The sequence below is a fragment of the Astatotilapia calliptera genome, chromosome 13 (assembly GCF_900246225.1).
Source record: "Astatotilapia calliptera chromosome 13, fAstCal1.2, whole genome shotgun sequence".
Taxonomy (NCBI): domain Eukaryota; kingdom Metazoa; phylum Chordata; class Actinopteri; order Cichliformes; family Cichlidae; genus Astatotilapia; species Astatotilapia calliptera.
The window spans coordinates 8,869,824-8,893,082 of record NC_039314.1 but is presented as its reverse complement, the minus strand read 5'-3'; the positions used below and the strand labels follow the sequence as shown (position 1 = coordinate 8,893,082).

Below are 23,259 nucleotides of genomic sequence, written 5' to 3'. Positions count from 1 at the left end.
ATAGTGAAAACTTCCAACAGCAATGAGGTCAAAATAAGTTTATTCATATTTTGGGAAAAAAAATGAGTGTAACATTACATTCACACAAATGTGCCAGTTATTGATGACATTGGTGAACACCAGCACATGCAGGCAGTAAACACGGGTATTTATCAGACCAAAAAAAAAAAAAATCTATGTGATGACCAGTACTTATATATACATATATATATATTTATTTATTTGTTGATTGGTGTGCAGATAACTGGAGAGTCTTAGTGAAAAATATAATACATTTATCATTTAGTTCTAATTTTAGTCTCGATACTGGTTTGATCAACTTTAATTTATTAGCTATGCCTTTGAGCAATTAGTAGGAAGGTTTACAACATAATTTGAGAAAATACACAAAACATAAGAAATTAAAGTAACATTCATCAGTAACAACCTGGAGACCCCAAGGCCTCCTAAAAAATAAAATAAAATAAAATAAAATCAGGGAAAATTGTAGAGCAAATATTGACTTTTTCTGGAATTTTATTTCTGCCACCTGATTTATTTATTTATTTTTTGCCCTCTGTAAGTCAAAAGTCATGGTTTGTACCTGAAAACATACTTCGTAAGTAAGTTTTGAGATGATTTTTTCAAATTTCAATTTAGCTCTGCCTGAAAAAAAAAGTGTTAGAAACAAACTTCCACAGAGAGCTGGGTTTGGTGACTTGGGGGGAACAAAAAAAAAAAAAGAAAGTAAAATGTAAATTGTGTGGTCTGGAAATGATACATTCACACAATTAAAATTTGCTACAAAATTTATAGCAAGCTTTTTAAAGTGAACATTCAAAGGCTTTCAAAGATATTTACATAAACGTTCTTTGAGGGGAGTACTCGTCCATCAAAACAAAGAAGAGATGTAGAATAAATAAATGCAGTTAGAAAGCATAACTGATACAGACATGACATGTGGTACAGTGTTGAAAGAAATCCAAAGAAGAAAAGATTAGTTGAGAGTGTGCGGTGCATTTTGGAGTGTTCAGAAGAAGCTCGTCTTGAGTTTAATGGTTGGTGCAGCTTGCACTGCTGGCTGAGCTTGCCTGGCTGCAGCTTTGGCTTTGCTGCTGGCCTGGTTGGCCCGTATAGCAGATTCCAGACGGGTTTTCAGCTCAGGTGCCGCTCCAATCACTATCTTGAAGGCAGCCGGATAGAGGGGGCCGATCCGCATCAAGTTCTGAAGTGCAAACTCGTGCAGGCCTTTGGAGACTTGGGGTGCAGAGGAGATGGAATTTTCATCCAAAAGGTAAGAGACGAGAGTCGGTACAAGGAGAGCGAGCAGCTGCACCCCTGTTGAACACATAAAGCAGTGATAAGTTAAAAAAAATATATATATAATCAGTAATTAGGAGACAGTTTAAAAAAAGGAGAAGCAGAACTGTGGCCACAAATCCAATGTAATGTCATTATCTACGCAGAGATTTGCCAGATTATTAGTAAACTGAAATAAAATCGTTTTAAAAAAGTTTTTTCTTGAATGGTTGGACTAGAAATTAGAAAAGCATTAAATTCAACATTTAATTATTTATTAGTCTGATCTAGGGCAGCACAGCTAAATACTGAAGAGATCTACTTTAACAGAGTAAATGTGGCACAAAATGAACCAAATGTTGCTTCACTTGGTCCATTAAGCAGAGGAATACTTACGGTTTTGGTCTTCACCCATGCCGACCAGATTCTCCAGGACCCTGATTCCCTCCTGCACAGCCTGCAGCTCAGCAGCCGTCCCTGGGCGGCTGCGCTCCACTGCCTTCAGCTTCTCCACCATGAGTGGAGCCAGAGCGTGTATGTAGGGAGTAGAGAGGGCACGGCTGGAGTGTTGAAACACCGACAACAGCAGCTGGTAACACCGAGCCTGAACCTGTGGTAACAACAATTACATCTTTCGCTTAACTGAGCTAGACTTATGTGAACAGTGTGAAGCTGTTTTCACGCATGAACTCTGAACAATGGGAGAAGGATCCAGCCCAGGCGTTGTTCAGAGATGCCCTTTTTCACACGTGGAAATGCTACGTTTGGGTTTGGTAACAGAAGAGAGGTGCGTACAGTGCACAGCAGACCACAGCCACCGTCTAGCTGGCAAGTAAAAACCTAGTACTGATTCAGAAATTTGGGTATTCTGCACTTCCGTTAGATAATATCTAGAAAAGTTCAGAGGTACACATTTAAAAACAGATGATTTGGTTCGGTATTCAAAATTCTTTTGTTACATCTTTGTTTGTGTACATGCGAGCTTACCCAGGGGTCACTAGAGTTGAGGGCATTTCGGAAGTGGTCCATGCAGCCCTTTTGCAGGACAGTCACTCCTACAAGCTCACTGCTGGCTGACAGCAGGAAGAGTGTGATCGCTGTCAGCATACTGACCTCATCCATGTCAGGCCTGGACTCATCTAAAAAAAAACACACAAACATGCTTTTGATTAACAGTGATGTTGTGCTTTTTTTTTTGTAGACTGGCAAGGCAAGGCAAATTTCTGCTCCACAGAAAGACAAAAAGTCAGAGTGTGATAATGAATGCGTGTGGATGAGCTCACCTGGCTGCGAATACTCAAGTACAGATGCCAGGCTGCTCCTCACAAGGCTGGTCCACTGCGTCTGCACGCTCTCCATCCGGGCTATTGGGGAGGTGAAGATGGTCTTAATGCTCTGGAGGGCAGCTGCCACAGGCACTGGCACCGAGTTGTCAGGAGTCTTTACTGCAGTTTCCTTCAGAACTCCGGTGACGAGGAAAAGCACTGTAGGTAGGATGGTCATGCTTCCTAATAAGGCAAAAATAAAATGTAAACAATGGGCTGAAAACCATGATGCTCATGTTCCTTTGCTACTTATCATTAATTAATGTCACAGAAATGCATGAAGCATCCATTAAGAGAGAGTATGTTACACTGAAATAGCAACTGACTGTGTGCGAGTTTTCCTTTCTTATTATGCATGGTATTTGTGTGTTGTTGCACTTTGCTTCAGGCCTCACCAGCTGGAGAGCAGAGCGAGGGCAGCTCTGCCAGGATGGAAACTGCGTTTGCCACCAGGCGGGCACTTTTTTCGGGTAGTCGCTGAGGCCTGAGTGGCACATGGCTGGGCGACTCCTTCACACGTGTATTAAGCTGGGGTAAGTGGCGGACCAGGATGAACACGAGCAGCTCCATGGCGGCGAACACCAGAGACTTGCCGGGGACGAGCTCCCCTGTGTCTCCTCCTTCTCCAAGGCTGGCCTGAGAGTCTTTCTCGCCATCTTCCTCTTTGCCTAAACCAAAAAAAAGTAATGACCGCTTAAACTACCACACAATTTGGTTAACTTCACTCTAAATATAGAAGCTTAAAGACAACATGCAAACCTTATATGCAGTGTAACATAATGTTTCTGACCTTTTGCTGTTTTCTGTCGCTGTAGATGGTCATGTGCAGCCCTGATGGTCTCCTGGACAACAGCAGTGACCTGAAGCTGGACAGCAGGTGGATCCCGGGTCAACAGAAGCCTGTGAAGCACGTTCAGGAGCTCCACAGCCAGCAGCTACAGCAGAAAGAAAAAGTAAACAACTACATTAATGTGACTGTGAAACATGTAGCACAAACTTCTCATTTCTCTCACATTTAGAATTCCAACTGTTTCAATTATGTATTTTTTTCTCATTTAAAGTAAAGTGCTTGATGCTTTGTAACTATCTGTTCTGGTTTGTTGAAAAGCAGAAAGCATGTCCACCATAGGATACAATTTCATATTTAAAAATGTGATTTTTATACTGTTCAGAAGCAATTTGTACTTCTTTGTTCAAATATCTTTATGGTTAGTGAGACGGCTGAGTGATCCCACACACTGTGCTCCAATTCAAATCCTCTGAAGTCCACACTTTGAAGCAGTCTGGTAGAGACACGTCCCTCTTCAAAGGCTTCACCAAATACAGCTGAGAAATACAACCTTCTTTTGCTGAATTTGTAGGATACACACATGTGCCCTTTGAAGCCATCGGTACCCAATCATCTGTTCTGTGGGTGATCTTTTTCACCTTCTAAAGTCAGTAAATATCACAGGCCGGTGTTGTATTTATCAAATATTTGCAGTGAGGTGGTGCATGGTAAACAGATCACCTGAATTACACCACAATATGATTGCTGCAAGAGGTGATTTAAAGGGAAAACACTTTTTCTTATAGGACACTTGGGTGCTTGAATTTCTTTTAGTATTTTCTAATAAGTGAAAACTACATTAGTTCTTTTATAGCTTAATGTGTAACTCATATATTCATATTTTACTAATGAGATTCTACAATAGTCATAAAAGTGGTTTAAAAATTTTCTCTCTTTTTTTACCCTATAATTTAAGCCCTGTGTGTTTACCTGGTCATCTGCAATATGTGTTTTAGCACAAGGAGTCTCGAGCAGAGTGCACAGGGCCCGCAGGCACGACATCACATGTTCAATAGGCTCTTCAGGGCGGGGAAAGCAGAGAAACTCTATACTGACACCTAAGAGACAGAACACAAAAATGCTCTTAGTCTATGTTCTTGTACATGTATTTTTCTTTCTACTACCATTCCTTCACAATTGGCCGGTGGTCCTACAGCTGTGAGGTGAACAAAAGCAGTTGCTGTTTTCTGTATTAGGTACACTATGAAGCCAGAAAATGGAAAAGTATGCTAAATGCTTTACACCGCAAATGTTAGCTATGCATTTGTTTACCTAACATTAGATGCATCCTGTCTTTGACAGACTCCTCAAAGGTCTTTATAGTGGTGGAGCCTCCCTGGGGGAGGCCAGGAGGCTTGGAGGGAGCTGATGAGACCTCCTCCTGACCTACACCTGCTCCAAACCCAGTGCTGTTCAGCCACAGGGCTACAGCATGCAGGACAGGAGCCCAGGAGCTTCGGTAGTGGAGCCTTGCTGTATCTATGGTCTCCGGGGTATAAAATGCTCCGCCTGGACACAAACACAATTATATATAATTACTTTATTAACATGTCAATGACTTTGAAAACAGCTCCAACAGAGTGCACGAGCATGTAATCTACAATCCCATTTGATTTAAGAGATGTTTTTGTTGACATTTAATCTGACACTGTCCAAATAATGTTGAACGTTTTTGGTAATATCTGGAAAAAATAAACATCAAATGATCCAAAGTGGAACATAAGACTTGAACATTGATGCTTTAACCAAGCTACATTAAAATGTTGTGTAGAAACACCACAAGACTATATTTTGTTTCACTGAAGATATCATATTAAAACCATATTTAGCACACAGGAAGACAGGAAAGAATCTCATACCATCAGGGGGCAGCTGACTGGAAAACTCAGCAGGCAGAGTGAGCAGAGCATAGTCTCGCAGCATGGCCAGCCACAGGCGGCTTAGTGAGGGCAGCTCTGGCTGCACCAGGGTGATAAGACTGTCAGGGGGAAGCACGTCAGTTCCCAGATCCTCCTCATCCTCGTCGTCATCTCCACTTCTGACTGGTTTTGCAGGTTTAGACTCAGCCTCTTTTTTGATCTTCATTGCCACCACATAGACCTGAGTGAGAAACCCAGAGTGCACGTTCAGTTTCGTTACATGCATCATTTGATTGTTAAAAAAGGAGCAGTTTCCTGCTCATCTTCCATCTCACCTCAGCCCACGCCTTCAGCACTGCCAGTTTCTCCATCGTGGTAGCGCTCTCACTATACAGCTGACTGGACGAGCCTTTCCCAGCCTGCACCTTGTCCAGCGACGACACAAGCAGGTTGTGGACTCGCCGCAGGTCGTTGAGGTCACTGACAACGCCACTGCCGATCCACGTACTGCACACCTGTAGTCAATGTGAGAAAGGTGAAACTGCTATGGATCTTACCGTTTTTATCTATTACAACAACGGACAATAACATTTTATGATTCTGATTTTGATGTAAAAAATGTATTATATAACAGAGCACTTAGGCTCATTAGCCAAGCTATTAGAGGGGGTGGGAGTGTCAAACAAATGGGTATTAATAAATGGACTGACACCTTAGTGATGTAAAACTGGACCACATGTTTATAAGATTGCATTCTTCTGGGAGGAACAGCAATTAAAGTGTCAGTTCAAGGGCAGCAGCTTGTTATAAATCTGGTAGCTTATTAAACTATAAGAAAACTACAGGTCCTCTGTGACCTTCACATCCACAGATATATGTATCCTAATCCGCTTTTTCAGAGTAAGTTGTTCTCGATAAGAAAAATTAAACCCTTCAAAAAGTCTCCCAAGCAGAGAAACAGGGGAATGTCAAAGAGAGAACATCTTTTAGTAATAAGCTGACAGGCATGTTTTGTTATTTGCCCCCGTCACTCAACATTCTCATCATTCAATTAAGTCAAAAAGCATTAAGTCACAAATTTGACACTGCTGGCTTCTAAGGGGATGATGACTCACTTTGTCGTGGTAATTAAGCTGCTAACGCAGCCACAGTTCTACCATTTAACAATCAAAAAACATATTTAATGGCTGTTAATGGAAAGAAGGTTGAACACACCTCAAAAAGAGGCATAAAGTGGAATTGTAAGCAATTGAGTTGGTGAAAGAGACAGGTATGTATGGCTTACCTGGCATGCCTTTGCTGTAATGTCGGACGGCGTGTCAGGTGAAAACGCAGGTCTGAGAGCAGCTCCAACCTAAATACCCACGAGTTGCAACAAGTTTACTTTCATGCAATGTTTCTAGGTTTGGACTACGAAATAATGCAATGCTTTACTCACATTGGCCTGGTACTGTTCCAGGATAACGTGCCCCGGGAACTCGGGCTCTGGTACGGACGCAAACTTTTTAATGATGTCTTCCAAGGCCTGCAGGCCAGCCATCCTCAGCTGGTTGCTGTGGTCTGTGGCTGCCATGAAAGCCATGCGGATGAGGTCAGATAAATGGAGCACCAGCAGATCTCCTGAACGGGCAGAGATGGATGAAAAAACAACAAGGACTATGTGAGAAATACGAACCTAATTATAAACACTGGAAGGAATATGAACTCCGGGAGCAGCTACAATAATGATTTTTCCAGTCATTGTTTAGTATTTGATTTATTAATCCTTTGATGATGTGTTACACTTCAGCAAGAAGCTATAACCAGTGCTTTCTTCAGACTCTCTGCTTTAATACTTTCTTCAAGAGGAAACACTTTTGGAGTTTCAGCGTGTGCCTGCAGCGACCAGAAAGAAACCCCACATTAAATTTGGGGCTGAGATTTAATTGACTTTTAACTGAAGGGCACCTTTTGAGGGATTAGTTGGACATGCCGTCATGCAGACCAACCATCCACTGAATCCCAGTCACTCAATTTGGCTTAGCTGGTTTCAGAGCTGCAAAGTCAGTACAATGTGCTATTACAGGCAAGCCTGTAGAATAGCTCCTTATTATACAGCAAAGCTTACATAAATATTGTCTCCTATATTTACCACAGTGAACAAAACCCTCTGAACCTCTAGCTTTGTTCCATCTTTAAATGAAAGCATGTGAATAAGCAATTTCCTGTCGCACAGTAAAAGTGGCATTAATCAATCACAATTCTTTAAGTGAACTCTGCAGTAGTCTATTCTGGCAGCACAGTGAATGGTACCTTTCACATTCTTGGCCTGCGCCGAACGAGCAGCTGCCAGGTCAAAGTGTGTTTTGTCTGCATTCTCACACAGCAGGATGATGCGGCACAAACAGTCTGCTGCAAACACCCGTGTGACCCAGCGCGGCGCCACAGATGGCTTCGATTTGTCGTCTTCGCCCAGACCCGTGAACATTGTGTCATCGTCCATCTCGTCTTTTTTCTCCGAGTCTTCCTCGTCCTTTTGCACCTCAAACACAACAGCGCCCCCTACATCTGAAAGAGGACACGGGCACATTTGTGGTGAAAGATTTATAAAAGATGATTTTTGAATTTGCTGTTTTGTAGACTTACCTGTAGTTGCTGCAAGAACATCCTTGCAGAGTTTCAGCCAATGGGAAAGTTTTTCTACGGCCAAAGACGACAGCATGTGGCCGAGTGTGTCATGGATGTCTGAGCATAGCTTCCTGTCCGTCTCCCGATCCAGCATGCCAAACAGAACACCCTCCAGACCAGTCTCTGTGATGTTTAGATCTGAACCAGAGCAAGTTAAGGCATTAGGATCCAGGTTGCATTAAGGGGAATTATTCAAACAGAATGCTCGAATCAAGTTTTGACCGTGTACTGACTGATTGCAGTGCTGTCTTTGCTGTCTCCTGCTCTCTTTGCCAGGCTCATGGCGTACTCGCAGACCTCTGCAGCTTCTCTCTGAGCAAGCTGTCTCAGGCAGGCCACTGCAGCACGACGCAGCAACAGGTGAGAGCTGCACAGGTGCACCTATGGGAACCCCAGTTCACAGCAGGAAATCAACATTCAGACTGACACAAACTCTAACTATCACATACGTACTCTAAAAGTATTTATGTCTTACACAGAGACACGGCACCAAGCTGGACAGGTTAACGTGTCGTGGAGCAAACATATGCAGCTGCTGCAAACATGAGATAGCAGCTGCCTGCACAAGAGAGTCTGAGTGGTCCTGCATTATGGCACAACCAACCAGGCAGGACGAGCGGATGGTGGAAATAGTGGCTCCATTTCCTAGCAAGACCAGCACAAAGAAACATTGTACTTAAAGACATATACTTCAGTAGCCTGCAAAGGATCAAAACCGGTTACACTGCCACCTGCTGGCTAAAAAAATACTATGGTTAATGATGTTTGTAATCTGGTTGTGCCACAGTTACCCTGCAACTCTGGTCCCACAGTAGTGATTAGAGCTCCCAGGCAGCGGCCCAGACACTGGTGAACCTCTGTGTGAGACGGGGGCACAGTGAGGAGCAGGGTGAGCACCAGAGACAGTGTAGGCTCCACATAGCCTCTGTACATGGGACCACTTGAATCCACAATTAGAGCCAGAGAGTGCAGAGCCCAAGTCTGGTGAAGACAAAAACACAGATTGAATTAATTTAGAGTGGGCCAGACCAGAATTGAAGAAAAAGACAGGGATGCATCAAAACTAGGTTTAGACATAACATTTAACAGAAAAGAAAACCAATCAAAATGTAATTTAATTATGAGTGAATATAAAAATGTACTTCTAATAAATAATTGACTGCACCTGGACTTCATGTGAAGAGCCATCCTGGGCTAGAGCCAACAAGATGCTGACACTGGTCTTTAAGTGCTGGCCAGAGCCAATTCCTCCAACATATCGATGCAGACAGCCGAGAGCCAGTGAATGGCCCGTCCTTGAAACTACATCACGAGCTGACTTCAGCCTGTAAACAGAGCAAAACAAAGACATGCATCACGTGAGTAGAGACAGATACAAAGTATGAGAGATCAACTTCAAGACAGATGAACAACAATGAAACACAAACTATAACTTTCCAAAAAGAGACATTCTGAAAATGTAGTGAGAATGTTTATTTTGTGCAATCAGGTATAAAATGACTCTCTGTCCGTCCCACTAAACGTCAAGGTGCAGTTTACATCCTTGTCTGTCCAGGCTCATTCAAGATATGTAGTGATAGACTAATATTTTTTACACCTAAAATCACTGTATTCTTAAAAACATTTATTAATGTAAGGTAAATACAGGTTATTCTGATCACAACATTGTGCACTGTAGACAATGTTTTCAATATTTATGTTATTGCAAAAATCCACACTTTTCAAACCTGGCACCTCAGAAGACTAAATCTGGCGCTCAAATCTCTCCTTCTGTCCAAAGTGTTTCTACAGATCACTAGGTTGTCATGGTAATGTTAACCACAGACCATTTTAAACAGAAAATGTTATCAATTCATCATTTTTATCCTGTTAGACACTTGTATCGTTTTTATTGGTGTATGAATTCTTGAGTTATGGCCAAAAGTAAGCTCTTTGGGCTTGACCTTTGACCTCCAAATGCTATCAAATTCATCCTCATGAATCAAACAAATCAATCAGTCAATGAAAGTGAACACTGGTGTAAAATATGAAGAAATTTTCTTAAGGCCTTTCTTAAATATTCTGTGTGAACAACAAAGATGATTTGAAACCATAATGTTGGACACAAAAAGCAAAGAAACAGAAATTGGAGACATGATATGCTCACTTATCAAAACTGGTCTGCGCCATTCTGGCAATGAAGGTTGCCTCTCCGACCACCTGAGCCATCCTCCCCAGGGCCTCTCCAGCAGCACAGCGCAGGATGGGATTAGGGTTGTCCAAAGCTCCCATCACCAGGGCCAGAGCTGATTTACGCACCTCCTCAGGCCCAAGAGTGCTCTTATTCTCAGCCAAACCCTACAGTTAAAGCGAAAGAGAAACATTATTTCTCACTGTAGCTATTACCTAAATTACCTTCCCATTTAAGAGGATATAGAGCTTTTTTTCTTACCTTGAGGGCAGAAAGGACTGCAGTAAAGATGTTGAGTTGGACGGCTTGCTGTCGAACTCCTTTAGCCTGCTTTATGCATTCTGCAAAGTGGTCTAACATCTGCAGCCTGAATCATACCCATCAGTTAAAACACAGTATGTTAATAAAAACCAGCTCAGCAACAATGCAGTGAATATAAATATATAAGGAAAATAATGAGAGCAGCTGCGGGACAAGAAAATAAAAATAATGTTAACATGATGCAGAACCACATCAAGTCACCACAATAAGAGAGAGCGCCTTGCCTGTGTTTGAAGGAGACATGAGGGAACACCACACCAAACAGAGCCACTGAAGCATCGATAACCGACACACCCAAAGGGAGAGGTCCTGGGATGGCCTCGCCTACGGGGACGCGCAGGTAGATCGACGAGGGATCGTGCTCCAGAGCTCCGCTGCCAGACGCGCTGTTGGGCTGCAACTGTTTCGCAGGTAACGACACAGAAACACCAAAAGGCCAAACTTATATTTAACATTTAACGAGAGATAGTGATGACTAATCCAAATCACATACATAAAGCATCTTCAAATAAGAGCTGGGTTACTAGAACGGTCTTTTACCAACTAACCTGATCCTCTATGGACTTGTGGTCGGTCTCCTGTAGCCACGAGCCCATGAGCACGCTGTCGTCATAGTGACACAGAGAGCGCAGCAAAGACGTGGTAGTGTTGGCCGAGTTGTCGGTCAAAGTAAACTCTGCTACCAGTTCTCTCAGGAGAGCATTGAAGCTGCCTGTACGAGAGGATTACCCATTTTAAAACACCTCTCCTCAACTTATGTGAAAGCTAATGCACAAGTGACTGATTTACCTTCGTAAGTTTTTGGAGGCAAGAGAGCCAAGATGTCGTACAACCGGAGCCTCACCATAGCTGCACTTGCTTTCAGGTGGGCTCCATGTACCTTAATGATGGCAGGGACACTGAGAAAAGTCAAAATGTTACAATCATTAGACATGCAGTCGAAAAACACACAAAAAAAATAAAATAAAAAGTCAGACATTTAAGAGAAAATTACACAAAAAAAACCACCACACTCACTGAGACATCATAGTCATGGCACATTCGATAGGAGTCATCAGCCTGCGGATTACGTCTTCTGTGAGAAGCTCGGGGCAGTGGGCCACGAAGCTACGCATGGCTATAAAAGAAAAGGAACAGTTTTAGTCAACACTGCGTCTCGTAACATTTTAGGGCGTGCACACTGTGGAGGTGCAAGCCTTTACCACACAGTGCTCCAGCTCTGCCCTCCAGGGTGACCTGCCAGGTGAAGGAGTCTCCTCTGGCTTTTTCGGCTTCCAGCTCCTTCTGGGAGCGAGGAAACACGTTCCTCCACAGCAGCAGCATTTTGGGGAGATGATAGCGCACAAGGGAGGGACCTGGGAACACAAATGAACACAATGTGGTCACAAAGGTGGTGGGAGAAAGAGACGATTTCTGAAAAACTCCAAAATCAGGAAGTGTCTTTGAGGCTCACCCAAAGTCATCAGGGCTCCCAGCAGAAGCCATCCAGCCTGCGTGCGCTGCAGGGACAGACGGCTGTTCTGAGCAGCTGTTCGCAGAAGGTCTTCAGCTATACTCACCACCAACTACAAGAACAGCGAGGCTAGTCAATCAAGTCTGACATACATATGAAAGAACCACTAAGGCCAAATTCTGAAGCTACACACCTTGCCCTTGGTGTGGGGGATACCCAGTGGACACTGGTGCACGCCTCCCAGCAGAGCAGCCATCGCAAAGCTGTAGCCGCTTACAGCCTCAGGCGAACTCTTCAGGTTGTTGATTCTCTCAGCACAGCGGTCCAGCAGAGGGGTGAGCTGATAGGGTAGCGCAACGGCGACGCAACGCAAGCACCATGCAGCTGCCAAACGTGCTGCCATGCTTGGGTGCAGCAGCACTGAGGTCACGGTTTCAAGGAGTCCTGAAGAAGTGGATGTGGAATAAGTTATTTAAGGATTTCAGCCTTATTTTAAATTAGGATTTATGTCACATGAGCTTGTGTTACCAGAAACCCGAGAGTGACAACAGTGAATATCCTGTTTTGTATTCTGTTTATCTTACCTACAGAAGGCTCCTGGATGAGTGGTGAAGCTGTGGCACTCAAACTCTGAACCAAACTGCCCAGCTCTTTTAAAGCACACACCATAACATGCTGGCTGGCAGAGACATCACCTGCCCCTGCTTTGTTCTCCCCACTGATATCATTCACTACTGCCTCTGAAAACACAAATTTCAGGAAGAGAAGCGAGCAAAGCGATCTGTCAGCATGAACATTTTCTGGGTTATCACTTAAGTTCGTATTTTGAATACTCAATAATATTCAGAACACACTAATTTATAATGTGTGCATCATTGATGAAAAAGATTTATATCAAAGAAAAGATGCTTTGTGTCCATAATAAGTATAAATCACTAATGTTATTAGTATAATTTACACTAATCAGCCACAACATTAAAACCCGATATTGTGTAGGAAGTTGCAAGGTGGGGCCTCCTTACATCTGATTTGTTTTTCCGATCTTGAACTCTTTGTAATGTTTCTCAGACCATTCCTGAACAATATGCGGTGGCGGGTGCACTATGCTGCAGAAAAGAAAGCCAGCACCATCGGGGAATAGTGTTTCCATAAAGAGGTGTAAATTGTCTGCGGCTAGTTAGAATCAGATTAAAGCTATTTTCCTGCAGAAAATCAGAGAATCAAATTGCTTAAACTCTACTGTGTATCATGCTGATCCCCCCTCTCTCTCTGGTAAACATCACACAAGATGTAAAAGAAAATGGGATTTCTTTCTGCTGTAGGTGCTTTCAAGAACAGACAGGACCACGTGCAAAGTGTGGAGTATAGTGCCCCTGTGACCCTATTGCCAGTTCATTACTTATACCACTTTTGGTAGCAACTAACTACCAGAAACAATCCCCAAACCTGATATTTTATAGATAATCTGATCCAGTTGCTTAGACATCAAAAAAGTCACATCTTTACAGCTTCCAACAACTTGACTTCCTGCTACAACTCGACAAGTAACATTAAGGCAAAATAATGATTTTTATTGTTGTCACCTACACTGATTTTAATGTTGTGACTGACAGGTGCGTACCGTAGCTTCTAATAACACAACAGACCCCATTAGGCCATGCACTGTTGTCATATATTTAACTAACGACATTAAACTACAGAACCGCTACATTAAAACACAGAAGAGCACACTTCAATGTACTCCAAGAGCTCTGAGGATTTGTCTCCCCCCATTCAAAAAGAAATAAATAAAAACAGGAAATGATGGCTATAATTGTGAAAAAAGAAAAAAAAATGAATAGCTGATCATCTACCGGGAACTAAAATCCTCTGAGCTCTTGAAAGACAACAGTCAAGACAGATCATATGTAGAAAAAAGGTCAATAAAACGACTTGAGGAAGAGAGTATATGAAGATGCTTCTTGAACTGTGGCATTTCATTCGGACTTTAGTGTAAATGTAAACACATATACTAGATGTCCTACTTCTATCATGGCTCCCGGTAACATTTTCCCACTTATGTTTAGCTTAGACATTTCTCAAAGTCCCATTTCAAGAAGTCTCACATATCCAACTAGATGGAAAAAAATACAGCAGCAAGTACAGAGTGAACAACAAAGAACCCAGAAGAATCCAACATTTTTAGAAATTCTGTCTTAACACCAAGAAGTTCTGAAACGTACATCGGTTTAAAGGTTGCAAAGCAAATCAGAGTAAGAAACATCCTTTGTGAACGACGTATGGGTGATTTTGAAAATAATTTTGTGATGATCAAAAGCGAAAAAAATAAATAAAATAATGCAAAACACTGTGTCTTGTTCTCTTAGATGTAATGGCATCATCCTGTCGTGTGTCTTTGCATTTAGTGGCACGTGCAGTTTTTCTGCTGGTGCATGCCAGATGCTAGATGCCAGAAAAGGTTACGCTAACTGCTCTTTAGGGTTTATAAGGCAATAACAAAATGTGAATTCACAGGCAAAAAAGCCATAAAGGCTATGCAATAATGCAAGCATGAGTACTTAATATGCTGCGCAGGTAATGGATGATCTTACTGACATTATGATACTACTTGTGGTGAAAAGGGGATATGAAGAAAGAGGAAAGTAACCTCACAGGGAGAAAGCAGAAGGAAAAGCAGAGAAATAAAAGAAAAAGAGAAGCGGTCTCTGCACACAACATAAGCACAAGCCATGCAACAGATTTCAAAACTGAATGAGGAGCGAATTAAAAGGTGATAATAATGGATGAGTACTTACTCTGTAATGCTCTGAACCGTGATATTTCCCCCCCATCCTCCTTACCCACAGCCCTCATTTGCTTGCTGATGGCTTGGCAGATTTCTTTGCCGGCTGCGATTTGTGCTTTCTCTCCAAGCAAGCCCCCCAAGGTGGCGCGCAGCATGAAGGAAACGCAGCGGCGCGAGTACACAGCCTCAACGTGAGTCTGCGTGGCCCGAGGGTGAGACACTAGGTCCAACACGTGCGACAGGAACGTGGCAAAGTTGCGCTCAAGCCACTGACCGCCAAGTGTTGTCACAAACACAACGTATGCCTAAGAAGAAATTAACGAAAAACACGCATGAGGTGGATGAGTCAGATGGATCGGGTTCATTTTTTTAATATGTTTGAGAGTTCACCTCACCTGTGTGACGCCCACCCGCACCTCCCTGCTGACAGAGCCTCCCCCCTTCAACATCTCTCCTCCGCTCTTCAGGAAGCCAGATCCACCGCGCAGAAAGCCTGTGGCCATGAGCTCCAGCACCTCCTCCAGAGTGGCTCGCTTTACATTCTGACGCATCACTGCGAGAACACCACGTTTAAAAAAAGAACGTGATAAAGAACAGAAGCAGTGAGCTACTCTAAAAACAACACAAATCCACTCTGTAACCTACCAGCTGCTTGTTTGGGCATCAGGGCCGTGGCCATAACCGTCCCCAGCAGTTTCGCTACGGCTACCCGAACGCCATAGTTAGACCCTTCCAAGGCCTTGAAACACAAAGTAGCGACGTTCTCCAGTTCAGTGGTCCACATGAATACGGCCTCATTTTGTAGCTCCAACAGGCACTGATCAGGCAAGGAGGAAAAAAATGGGACGCTATCATTACTTTTCATATAATGTGTGTACTGGTAATATCTACTTCATGACATGAATTCAGAGGCTTATGTGCACATAATGCTACAATACACACAGTAACTTGTACGCTTTCTAAACGGAAATTGAAACAGTGTATGCGGTCGACATACGTGACACAGCAAAAGCATTTAAGTCAGTGGTTTCTTCCCTTTACAAACAGTCTGCACTCATTCTGACACACAATTGCTGTACTTGTGTCATAAAGGGAAAATTAGATCGTACTGAAAACAGTGGTCACAAGTAATCATGCGGTACCTTTACTTTTATGAGTGAAACTGAGAATGAAGCCTTGCATAACGCTCCTCAGATGGGCCTTAACAACTTAAGATCAAAAACCAAGTTTAACTGTTTTGGGAGAAAGAGTTTGAAGATTACTCTGTGTGTCTTCTATGTAGCTTTTAACTTTATGATATGGAAGGCCCCAGCAGCCCACAAAATCCCCACAAAGAAGCGCAAGATAGTTGACACATTTAAAAATCTTAACTGTGTTTTTGTGAGACCAACCTTTGCTACTGCACAGCGTACAGCCATGGACCTGTCTGTAAGCAGAGAGCGAGCATTCTTGTAGATGTCTCTGTGACAAGAAGCTGCAGCTCCACCCAGTCCGCTGAGCACCTTCTGCAGACTCAGAAGGATCTCTCCTCTACCTTGTGACTACATCAATAAAATAGAAGAAAGTGACGTTACAAATCAATCCCTCCATTACTGTTCTTATACTGTAGTGTGCCTGCTCCTAGTTTCTTTACTCTCACGTGGCATACCTCTGCACTCTTTAATGCCTTTAAAAGATTATTGATGGTATCTGGAAAGGAGCTTCCCAGCATCCTCCCCATCTTCTCATAAAAAGCCCCAACACATGCCACTGCAGCACTGCAAGAAATGTGTAACAGTGCATTAACACAGCAATTCAGACAAAAATCTATGTGAAAATTCATAATTATGTAAATTAAAATATGCAATACCATGGAATACTTCATGAAAATTAATAGTTATTAACTTCTATTTATTAGACTCCTCCTTATGTTGATAAATGGTGAGACTGGCTTACATACATGAATTAGCTTTAACCTTATCTACTGTAAAATGCTGAAGGGGAAGCACAGTGGCTTAGTATGCAAAAGGGAGGCCCTGGCACGTCTGTGTATTTCACCTACCCAGAAATGAGCAGGTATGAATGACTGATGGATAAAACCCTGCAGGGCACCACTGATGCAGCTTCATCCACTGTTAAATTCCATTAACGCCAGCAAGAAACACAGCAAATCTAGTCTTGTACGCTTAATCCCTCCTTTTAAACATAAAATGTCGTTCTGCAGATTACCGTCCAGCTTAACTGCTAATACCCTTGAAGATAGGCCTACTGCACGTGCCTGGAGCTCTAAAAGCAGTTCTGAACAGCTTACATTTGAATTAAAATATGTGAAAGCTCAAGCAGACTATTAATATGCAGTTCCTGTATTTCTAAAAATAGCCAATAAAAATATACGCGGTAGTAAATAAATGGGAACTCACAGTTTTGTTGGCAAGTATGCAGGTGTGTCATCCTTGCTTTTGATGATGTCATTGCATTTATCAAGAGTCTGGAAAACAGTGAAGGTGTCACCAATGCTGTAGAGCGTAGCAAGGTTTTTGGCCAGGAGTTTTCTAGTCGGTGGTCCCGGAGCGCTGCTGATTAGTCCCGTCAGCTGTTCCACCAGCTTCTTCTGCTTCTCTTTTACATCCACCTGCATTCAAAAAAGAAGGGAAAAAAGCACAATCGAGTTACAAAACGCTTCCAATGATTCTGACTCAGAAAAGCTAAAAATCTGAATAGTCACCTTATTTGCTGCCACAAGCACTTTATCCAAAAACCGGAGCCATTCGAAGATGAAGACGGGCCTTTTTGCTTCGGTGATCTGGGCCAAAGCATCTTCATTAAGCAGGAGACTGTGAGCCAGCTCCATGGTGAGGAACCTTGAACACAGAGACGTGCGCCCTCCTCTCTGCAATGATTCACGAACACGTGACAAATTAGAGGAACAAAAAGCTTAATATACTGTTGCAACACAAGCAGTCGGTAGACCATATTTTGCTCAAACAGCTTCAGTGTGACTTGACACTGAATCTACAAGTCTTTTTGACTAAAGTGAAAGACTGGAGCACCACTTCTCTTAGAAATAATCTTAATTGGCATTTTGATGATAGCAGTAGGGAGCATTACTAGCACAAAATCTTCAATGGGTTTTCAGCTGGACTGAGTGATGGTATCAGTGTGGTAGACGTTATCTCTAACAGTGATGAATTTGCATACCGGAGTGAGACAGAACAGCTGGTGAGGAGGTGCAAAGACAACAATTTGATCCTGAGCAAATCTAAAACTAAAGGCTGTTGACTTTAGAAGGGAAGAAGTCCAACATCTTCCTTTCATTGGCCAAGGTCTGTTGAAAGAGTGCTTCCTGGGCACCACTATATGCCAGTCTTTATCACAGAACTTAAACACCAGTCTCACTGTTAACAAAGCCCATCAGAGACTCTACTTCCTTTGGCAGAAGTAGAGATGTATGGAAAATATGGGTTCAGTTGGGAAGCTGCAAACCATTATCATTATCATTATTATTATTATCTCCAACCTGACTTGGTAAGGTAGCACAACCAATCAGGACAAACAGCAGCCTGGAAAAAGTTTGAGCCTCCAACATCACTGGTTGTAGTCTGCCTTTCATAGCTCCACACTATGCCACCCGAACCACCAGGTGAGGTAGAAGCATCATCACTGTCCCCTCCTACACATCATCTGTTTAATCATCTCCCACCAGGCAAAAGATACAGGGGTATTACTACAAGAACAGAGATAGTAGCTATCTCCAAGCTATTAGGTGCTTAAATATATGCTGAACCTTCTATTATTTTTTGTTTCAATTTACCTACAGCAAGTTGTAATCATAGAATCTGAATGTATCCATCCATTCGCTTCCGCTTATCCTTTTCAGGGTCGCGGGGGGCGCTGGAGCCTATCCCAGCTGTCATACGGCGAGAGGCAGGGTACACCTTGACAGCTCGCCAGTCTGTCACACAGAGAGACAGGCAACCATTCGCACTCACATTCACATTCACTCCTGTATTCACATCTATGGGCAATTTAGATTAATCAATTAACCTTTCCCCAGAAACTGCATGTCTTTGGACGGTGGGAGGAAGCTGGAGTACCCGGAGGGAACCCACGCAAACAGGGGAGAACATGCAAACTCCACACATTGAACTCAGGACCTTCTTGCTGTGCGGCAACAGTGCTAACCACCGTGCCGCCCAGAATCTGAATATATTATGCAGCAAAACGTACACGTATGTATCATGCATTTGCAATATTAACTTAACCTCTTGCACTGTGGACTGTTCCCTTCTGCAATCTAGACTCTACGCCATTCACTAAAATCACTTTAAACATGGGTACACTGACACACTGCACTACTTTTATGGGTTGATGTGTTCAATACACGTGTACTTTGTATGTTGTGCTGTATTGTGTCATTTGATGTGTCTTGTTGTATATGCAGCTGTGTTGTTGAAATGGCTCCAATAAACTTGAGCTGTGGTGACTGTGAAGGCCACTCAGTCACCACATAACATGATCAAAATCATTTTCATGCTCATCTAAAAGTTCTATCAGCTCTTGCACCTCATTGCCACCATGGAAGAGATCATTCCTAGCATGAAAGGAATACTATATTATAGGATGAAGAGAAATACTGGGAACAGCTGTGTTGATCTGCAGGTTGGACATTCCTGCTCAGGAGACAAACTCTGTACCCAACAGCATGACAGGGCCTCTCAGTTGTCTAATTTAAATGCCTCTTCTCTAACAATACGCCTGTTCAGTCAATAAACTATCACATCCATCAGCTGGACAGGTTATAACAGCCCTATAGATGCTAAGGACCAATTATCGCCATTGGAATGCCTTCGCTGTGTTCCGTACGTCAGTAATTTTAATGTCAGTGGCTGTAAAGTTATAATAGCCGCGCTCAAGTCTCGTATGGAACAACACAAAAATATTAACACTGCAGTGATGTGTTGACAGCTGTCATCCTTCAGATGTTAATACGCGAGCTAGTTAGCAACATAAGCTAGCTGCTTCCTAAAAGGGGAAAGCTAAACTCCGCGAAACACTGACGACTAAATAGGACTTTGGCTCTTCGTCGTCATTTTTTACAACCTTGAGTTGTTCAAAATATACCCCTCAGTGACAACAAACTCCCTGAAATACGGGACAAATACAGCAAAACTGTTCATCCTACCTGTGCTTCGGTGACCCAGGATGAATGACGACGACTATGGGCGGTGTCGCTGTGAAGTTTGTCCGATGTTAAACCAAACAAATAATTTAACTTAAATCATATAGCTTGTAGAATTTTGTGAAATAAACAAAAATAGACGTGACATTAATCGAGTCCATTTCACAGGACAAACACGTTCTTTTGAAATATATGCCAAATGCAGCGGAACTGTAGACTTTGTGTGTACCTTGCAGCTACTCGGAACGTTTTTGCAAAGGAACAGAACACCACAGAAGAAAATACAAACGCACAAACCGAAGTTGTTGTTTTTTTTGCTGTTTTTCTCTGTTTTTTCTCTCTTTAGTTTGTGCAGAATGTCAGATGAAGAAGAAGACTATATGTCTGATGCATTTCTTAGCAAACTGTAAGTGTTTTGGCTCTGGTGTTTACTGTAAAATGTTCATATTGACAACAATGTTCGGTCAGTGCCATGAAACTGTTGTTGAATCGAGTATATTCCGATATTGAGCTATAAAAACAAAGAAGCAGGGTGTCGTTGCTCTCAGAATAGTTATCGGTATTTTTTACACCCGTGTAACGTTTTTCTTTGTCCCTCCGACTGTCAGTCAAGATGTGAAACCGGGAGTCAGCATGGTGAGGCGGGTAAAAGAAGCAATGAAGAGGGAGGAGAAGCAAAAGGAAAAGAATATTAAGAACCGTCAGAAGAGCTACAAGGAGCAGGAGAGCGAAAGCCGAGAAGTGGCTTTACAGAGCTCCATCAGCAATGAAAACAAAGGGTTTGCACTTCTGCAGAAAATGGGCTACAAAGCTGGGCAAGGACTTGGGAAGCAGGGCAAGTTTGTTCTTCGCTAAATTGTGAATTTGCTTTGCATTTGTAGTGTGCACTGATGTTAATCTTTGTTACCCCTATAGGAGCAGGAAGAGTTGATCCAATCCCACTAAATATCAAAACAGGTAGGAAATGTTATTTTAAAATGAGTATTTAGTGATGTTGTGTGCAGCCTAGCTGAATGATTGCAGCACTTTTCTGTTTATAATCAGACAGAGGGGGTATTGGAATGGAAGAGATGAAGAAAAGAAAAGCTGAAGAGGAACTGGAGCATTATAGGCAGAAAGTACGAGCCAAACAACAGAATGAGACCAAATCTCTGGAAGATTTCAGGTGAAGCATGCAGCTACCTCTAAACGTTGTCCCCTCCCCCTCTTATAGTCTGTGTTTTTAACTTTTTCCTTTTTTTGCGTTTTCAGGTCAAGAGTAAGGACGGAAAGAGAGGAGCGAAAGATTGAAGGAGACCTCAGGAGGAGTCAGCGAGCTTGCGAACAGCTTGACAGTCAAAAGGTGGAAAGAATTATGAGTATAGCTCCTTATGGACTCCTCTGCACATCACAGTGCTAGTGTTAGTAGCAGGTCTCTCTCTAATCAGTCTCTTACCAGTGAAAGGAGGAAAATTATAGACCACTGACACAAAGTATCTCCTAGCTGAGGTTTCTTCTCTTTTCAGGGGATAACTGCTCCGAGAGAAGACTGGTACTGGCCTAAAGCAAACTCTGATGAAGAAGAGGACGATCTTAAAGAGGAGGATGAGGATGATGATGAAGAGGAGGTTACAGAACTCACTGTAAGTATTTTATTTTAGACAATCAAAATTAATGTATGTTATTCATAGTTGGGTTTTTTGTTGTTGTTTTTTACCAAAACAGCAATTGTGGTACTGTCTGAGGAAGTGCAGAGCAGTATGTGTAGGACATGTATTAGGATAGCAAGATGATGTTGAGGTGTACAGTGGGAGTGACAGATTTGTTCAAGATGGGGGTGGGATTACATTAGGGATTGGCTCTGAGCCCCCTCTTGTTTGCAATGTGATGGGCAGATGATGTCAGACAGGAGTCTCTGTGGGCTATGATGTTTGCAGATGACATTGAAATTTGTAGTAGAGAGCAGGTAGAAAAGCCTGGAGAGGTGAATGTCTCTCAAGAGAAATGAAAGACAGTGGATGCAAGACAGAATACATGTGTGTGAATGAGAGGGAGATGGGTGAAAATGCAAGGAGTAGCTTTAGTGAAGTTGGATGAGTTTAAACCATCAAAATCACCAGACAGTGCACAACAGAGGTGAAGAAGAGAGCATAGAGTGCATTGGATGGAGATCAGTGCTGAAGTGTGTTTTCTAACAGAAGGATAGCAGCAAGAGTAAATGAAAAGATGGTAGGGAGACCTGCTATGATGTGTTGAATTAATGAAAAGAAATATTTTCAATTAAATTTTCATATCTAATACTCATATACTCTGGATTAGAAATGAGTACATCAGAGGGACAACTCAGGTTGAGCTGAAAAAACATAAATGCATCTTATAGGATTTAATGGCAAAATTATCCCAATGAATATTAAATGTGATATGTGGTTCTCTGTTGCAGTCTTTTGATAAACTACAAATTTTGACATCCTATTTGAGAGGAGTCCATTTTTATTGCATATGGTGTGGGACCACCTATAATGGTAGGTGTGATGTCTTGTCTTTAGTGCTGTAGCTTTTAAGGTTCTTTTGTATTGCCATTGCTCATACTGTGTATGTGTATATAATGTATTGATTTCTATTTTACAGATGAAGAGGACTTGTGCGCTAACTGTCCTGGGGATACAGCAGCAGACCATGAATAAAATGAATGAAAACCAGTCTGCACAAGTTTCCTGTAAAGAGAAAAAAAAAGTATAAATGTTTGATCATAAAAATATTGTGTATATGTGAATGCACTTTGATATGTGAGTCAGGTTCATCGGACTACAAAAACAGCCAAGGCAATAAAGTGATCAGAAATTAAGTTCTTTAATCATCCAGTTTTAATCTGCTGTCTTTCATTGAAAGACCATCAAGTTTGTATTTGTTGTATACATTTCTGTTTTTTGGGTTGTTGTTGTTGTTGTTTTTTTTTCATTTATAAATTAGGATGTCTTTCAATATTTCTATTTTATAAAGATGAATACAAATTGTGTTACATATTTCAAGATCAATTGTATTTATCTGTCTTCATTAAACGTTTTAAGAATGCTACCATTTTGACTTTTTGTATATTCTATGATCAGAATCAGAATCAGAATGGGTTTATTGCCAGATGTTGAGGTTTACAACATTAGGAATTTGCTGCGGTGCTTCAGTGCAAACAATAAGAATTAAAGTGCCATGTAGAAAGAAAGATATGTGCATGAGATATACATTAGATATATACATGAGAATAAGAATTAAGAGTGCTACGTAGAAGGATATATACATGAGTGCAGGTGGTGATCAGTACCAGACATGGAATGATGCAGTGACACAGCGTAGGGTCATGTGTGAGTGGCGGGGACAGTCATGTGGTTATTGTTCATGTGTCCAACAGCAGAGGGGAAGAAACTGTTCTTGTGGCGAGAG

General features: G+C 42.2%; 2 protein-coding genes across 5 annotated transcripts; one reads left to right on the top strand and one right to left on the bottom strand.

Annotated features, from left to right (window-relative positions):
• Positions 1-34: 34 nt before the first annotated feature.
• On the bottom strand, positions 35-20,001 carry heatr5b (HEAT repeat containing 5B). 4 transcript variants are annotated; one of them, XM_026189969.1, is made up of 36 exons: positions 19,849-20,000; positions 17,392-17,556; positions 17,087-17,298; positions 16,336-16,444; positions 16,079-16,228; positions 15,333-15,504; positions 15,083-15,240; positions 14,698-14,992; positions 12,487-12,642; positions 12,096-12,346; positions 11,903-12,014; positions 11,652-11,804; positions 11,467-11,566; positions 11,239-11,348; positions 10,998-11,161; positions 10,674-10,849; positions 10,390-10,495; positions 10,105-10,295; positions 9,124-9,283; positions 8,750-8,939; positions 8,434-8,603; positions 8,192-8,339; positions 7,917-8,096; positions 7,584-7,838; positions 6,730-6,911; positions 6,577-6,645; positions 5,627-5,806; positions 5,292-5,532; positions 4,705-4,941; positions 4,363-4,490; positions 3,394-3,538; positions 2,999-3,271; positions 2,562-2,786; positions 2,266-2,417; positions 1,675-1,888; positions 36-1,317 (listed from the first exon to the last, which is right to left on the bottom strand). In XM_026189969.1, exons 2-36 carry the CDS (start codon positions 17,515-17,517, stop codon positions 1,010-1,012), a joined length of 6,198 nt encoding a protein of 2,065 aa, XP_026045754.1. In that variant the 5' UTR covers positions 17,518-17,556; positions 19,849-20,000; the 3' UTR covers positions 36-1,009. The 4 variants fall into 4 exon arrangements, with proteins under 4 accessions (XP_026045752.1, XP_026045753.1, XP_026045754.1 ...); XM_026189970.1 differs by having other exon boundaries at positions 14,743-14,992; positions 19,849-19,999; XM_026189967.1 differs by having other exon boundaries at positions 35-1,317; positions 7,584-8,096; positions 14,743-14,992; positions 19,849-20,001.
• Positions 20,002-20,171: 170 nt separating this feature from the next.
• Positions 20,172-22,767, top strand: gpatch11 (G patch domain containing 11). Its single transcript, XM_026189971.1, has 8 exons — positions 20,172-20,251; positions 20,454-20,680; positions 20,761-20,802; positions 20,890-21,010; positions 21,097-21,187; positions 21,351-21,467; positions 22,265-22,346; positions 22,453-22,767. The coding sequence occupies exons 1-8, from the start codon at positions 20,202-20,204 to the stop codon at positions 22,506-22,508; spliced, it is 786 nt and encodes a 261-aa protein (XP_026045756.1). The 5' UTR covers positions 20,172-20,201; the 3' UTR covers positions 22,509-22,767.
• Positions 22,768-23,259: the final 492 nt, after the last annotated feature.

Excerpts from the sequence above, each read along its gene's own strand:
- heatr5b (XM_026189967.1), bottom strand. The coding sequence starts at position 17,517 with ATGGAGCTGGCTCACAGTCTCCTGCTTAATGAAGATGCTTTGGCCCAG. Across the intron at positions 16,229-16,335 it reads AGGCATTAAAGAGTGCAGAG|TCACAAGGTAGAGGAGAGAT; the intron begins GTATGCCACGTG and ends TTATTGATGTAG. Across the intron at positions 3,272-3,393 it reads GCGACAGAAAACAGCAAAAG|GCAAAGAGGAAGATGGCGAG; the intron begins GTCAGAAACATT and ends TTTTTGGTTTAG.
- gpatch11 (XM_026189971.1), top strand. The coding sequence starts at position 20,202 with ATGTCAGATGAAGAAGAAGACTATATGTCTGATGCATTTCTTAGCAAA. Across the intron at positions 20,252-20,453 it reads GATGCATTTCTTAGCAAACT|TCAAGATGTGAAACCGGGAG; the intron begins GTAAGTGTTTTG and ends TCCGACTGTCAG. Across the intron at positions 20,803-20,889 it reads CCCACTAAATATCAAAACAG|ACAGAGGGGGTATTGGAATG; the intron begins GTAGGAAATGTT and ends GTTTATAATCAG.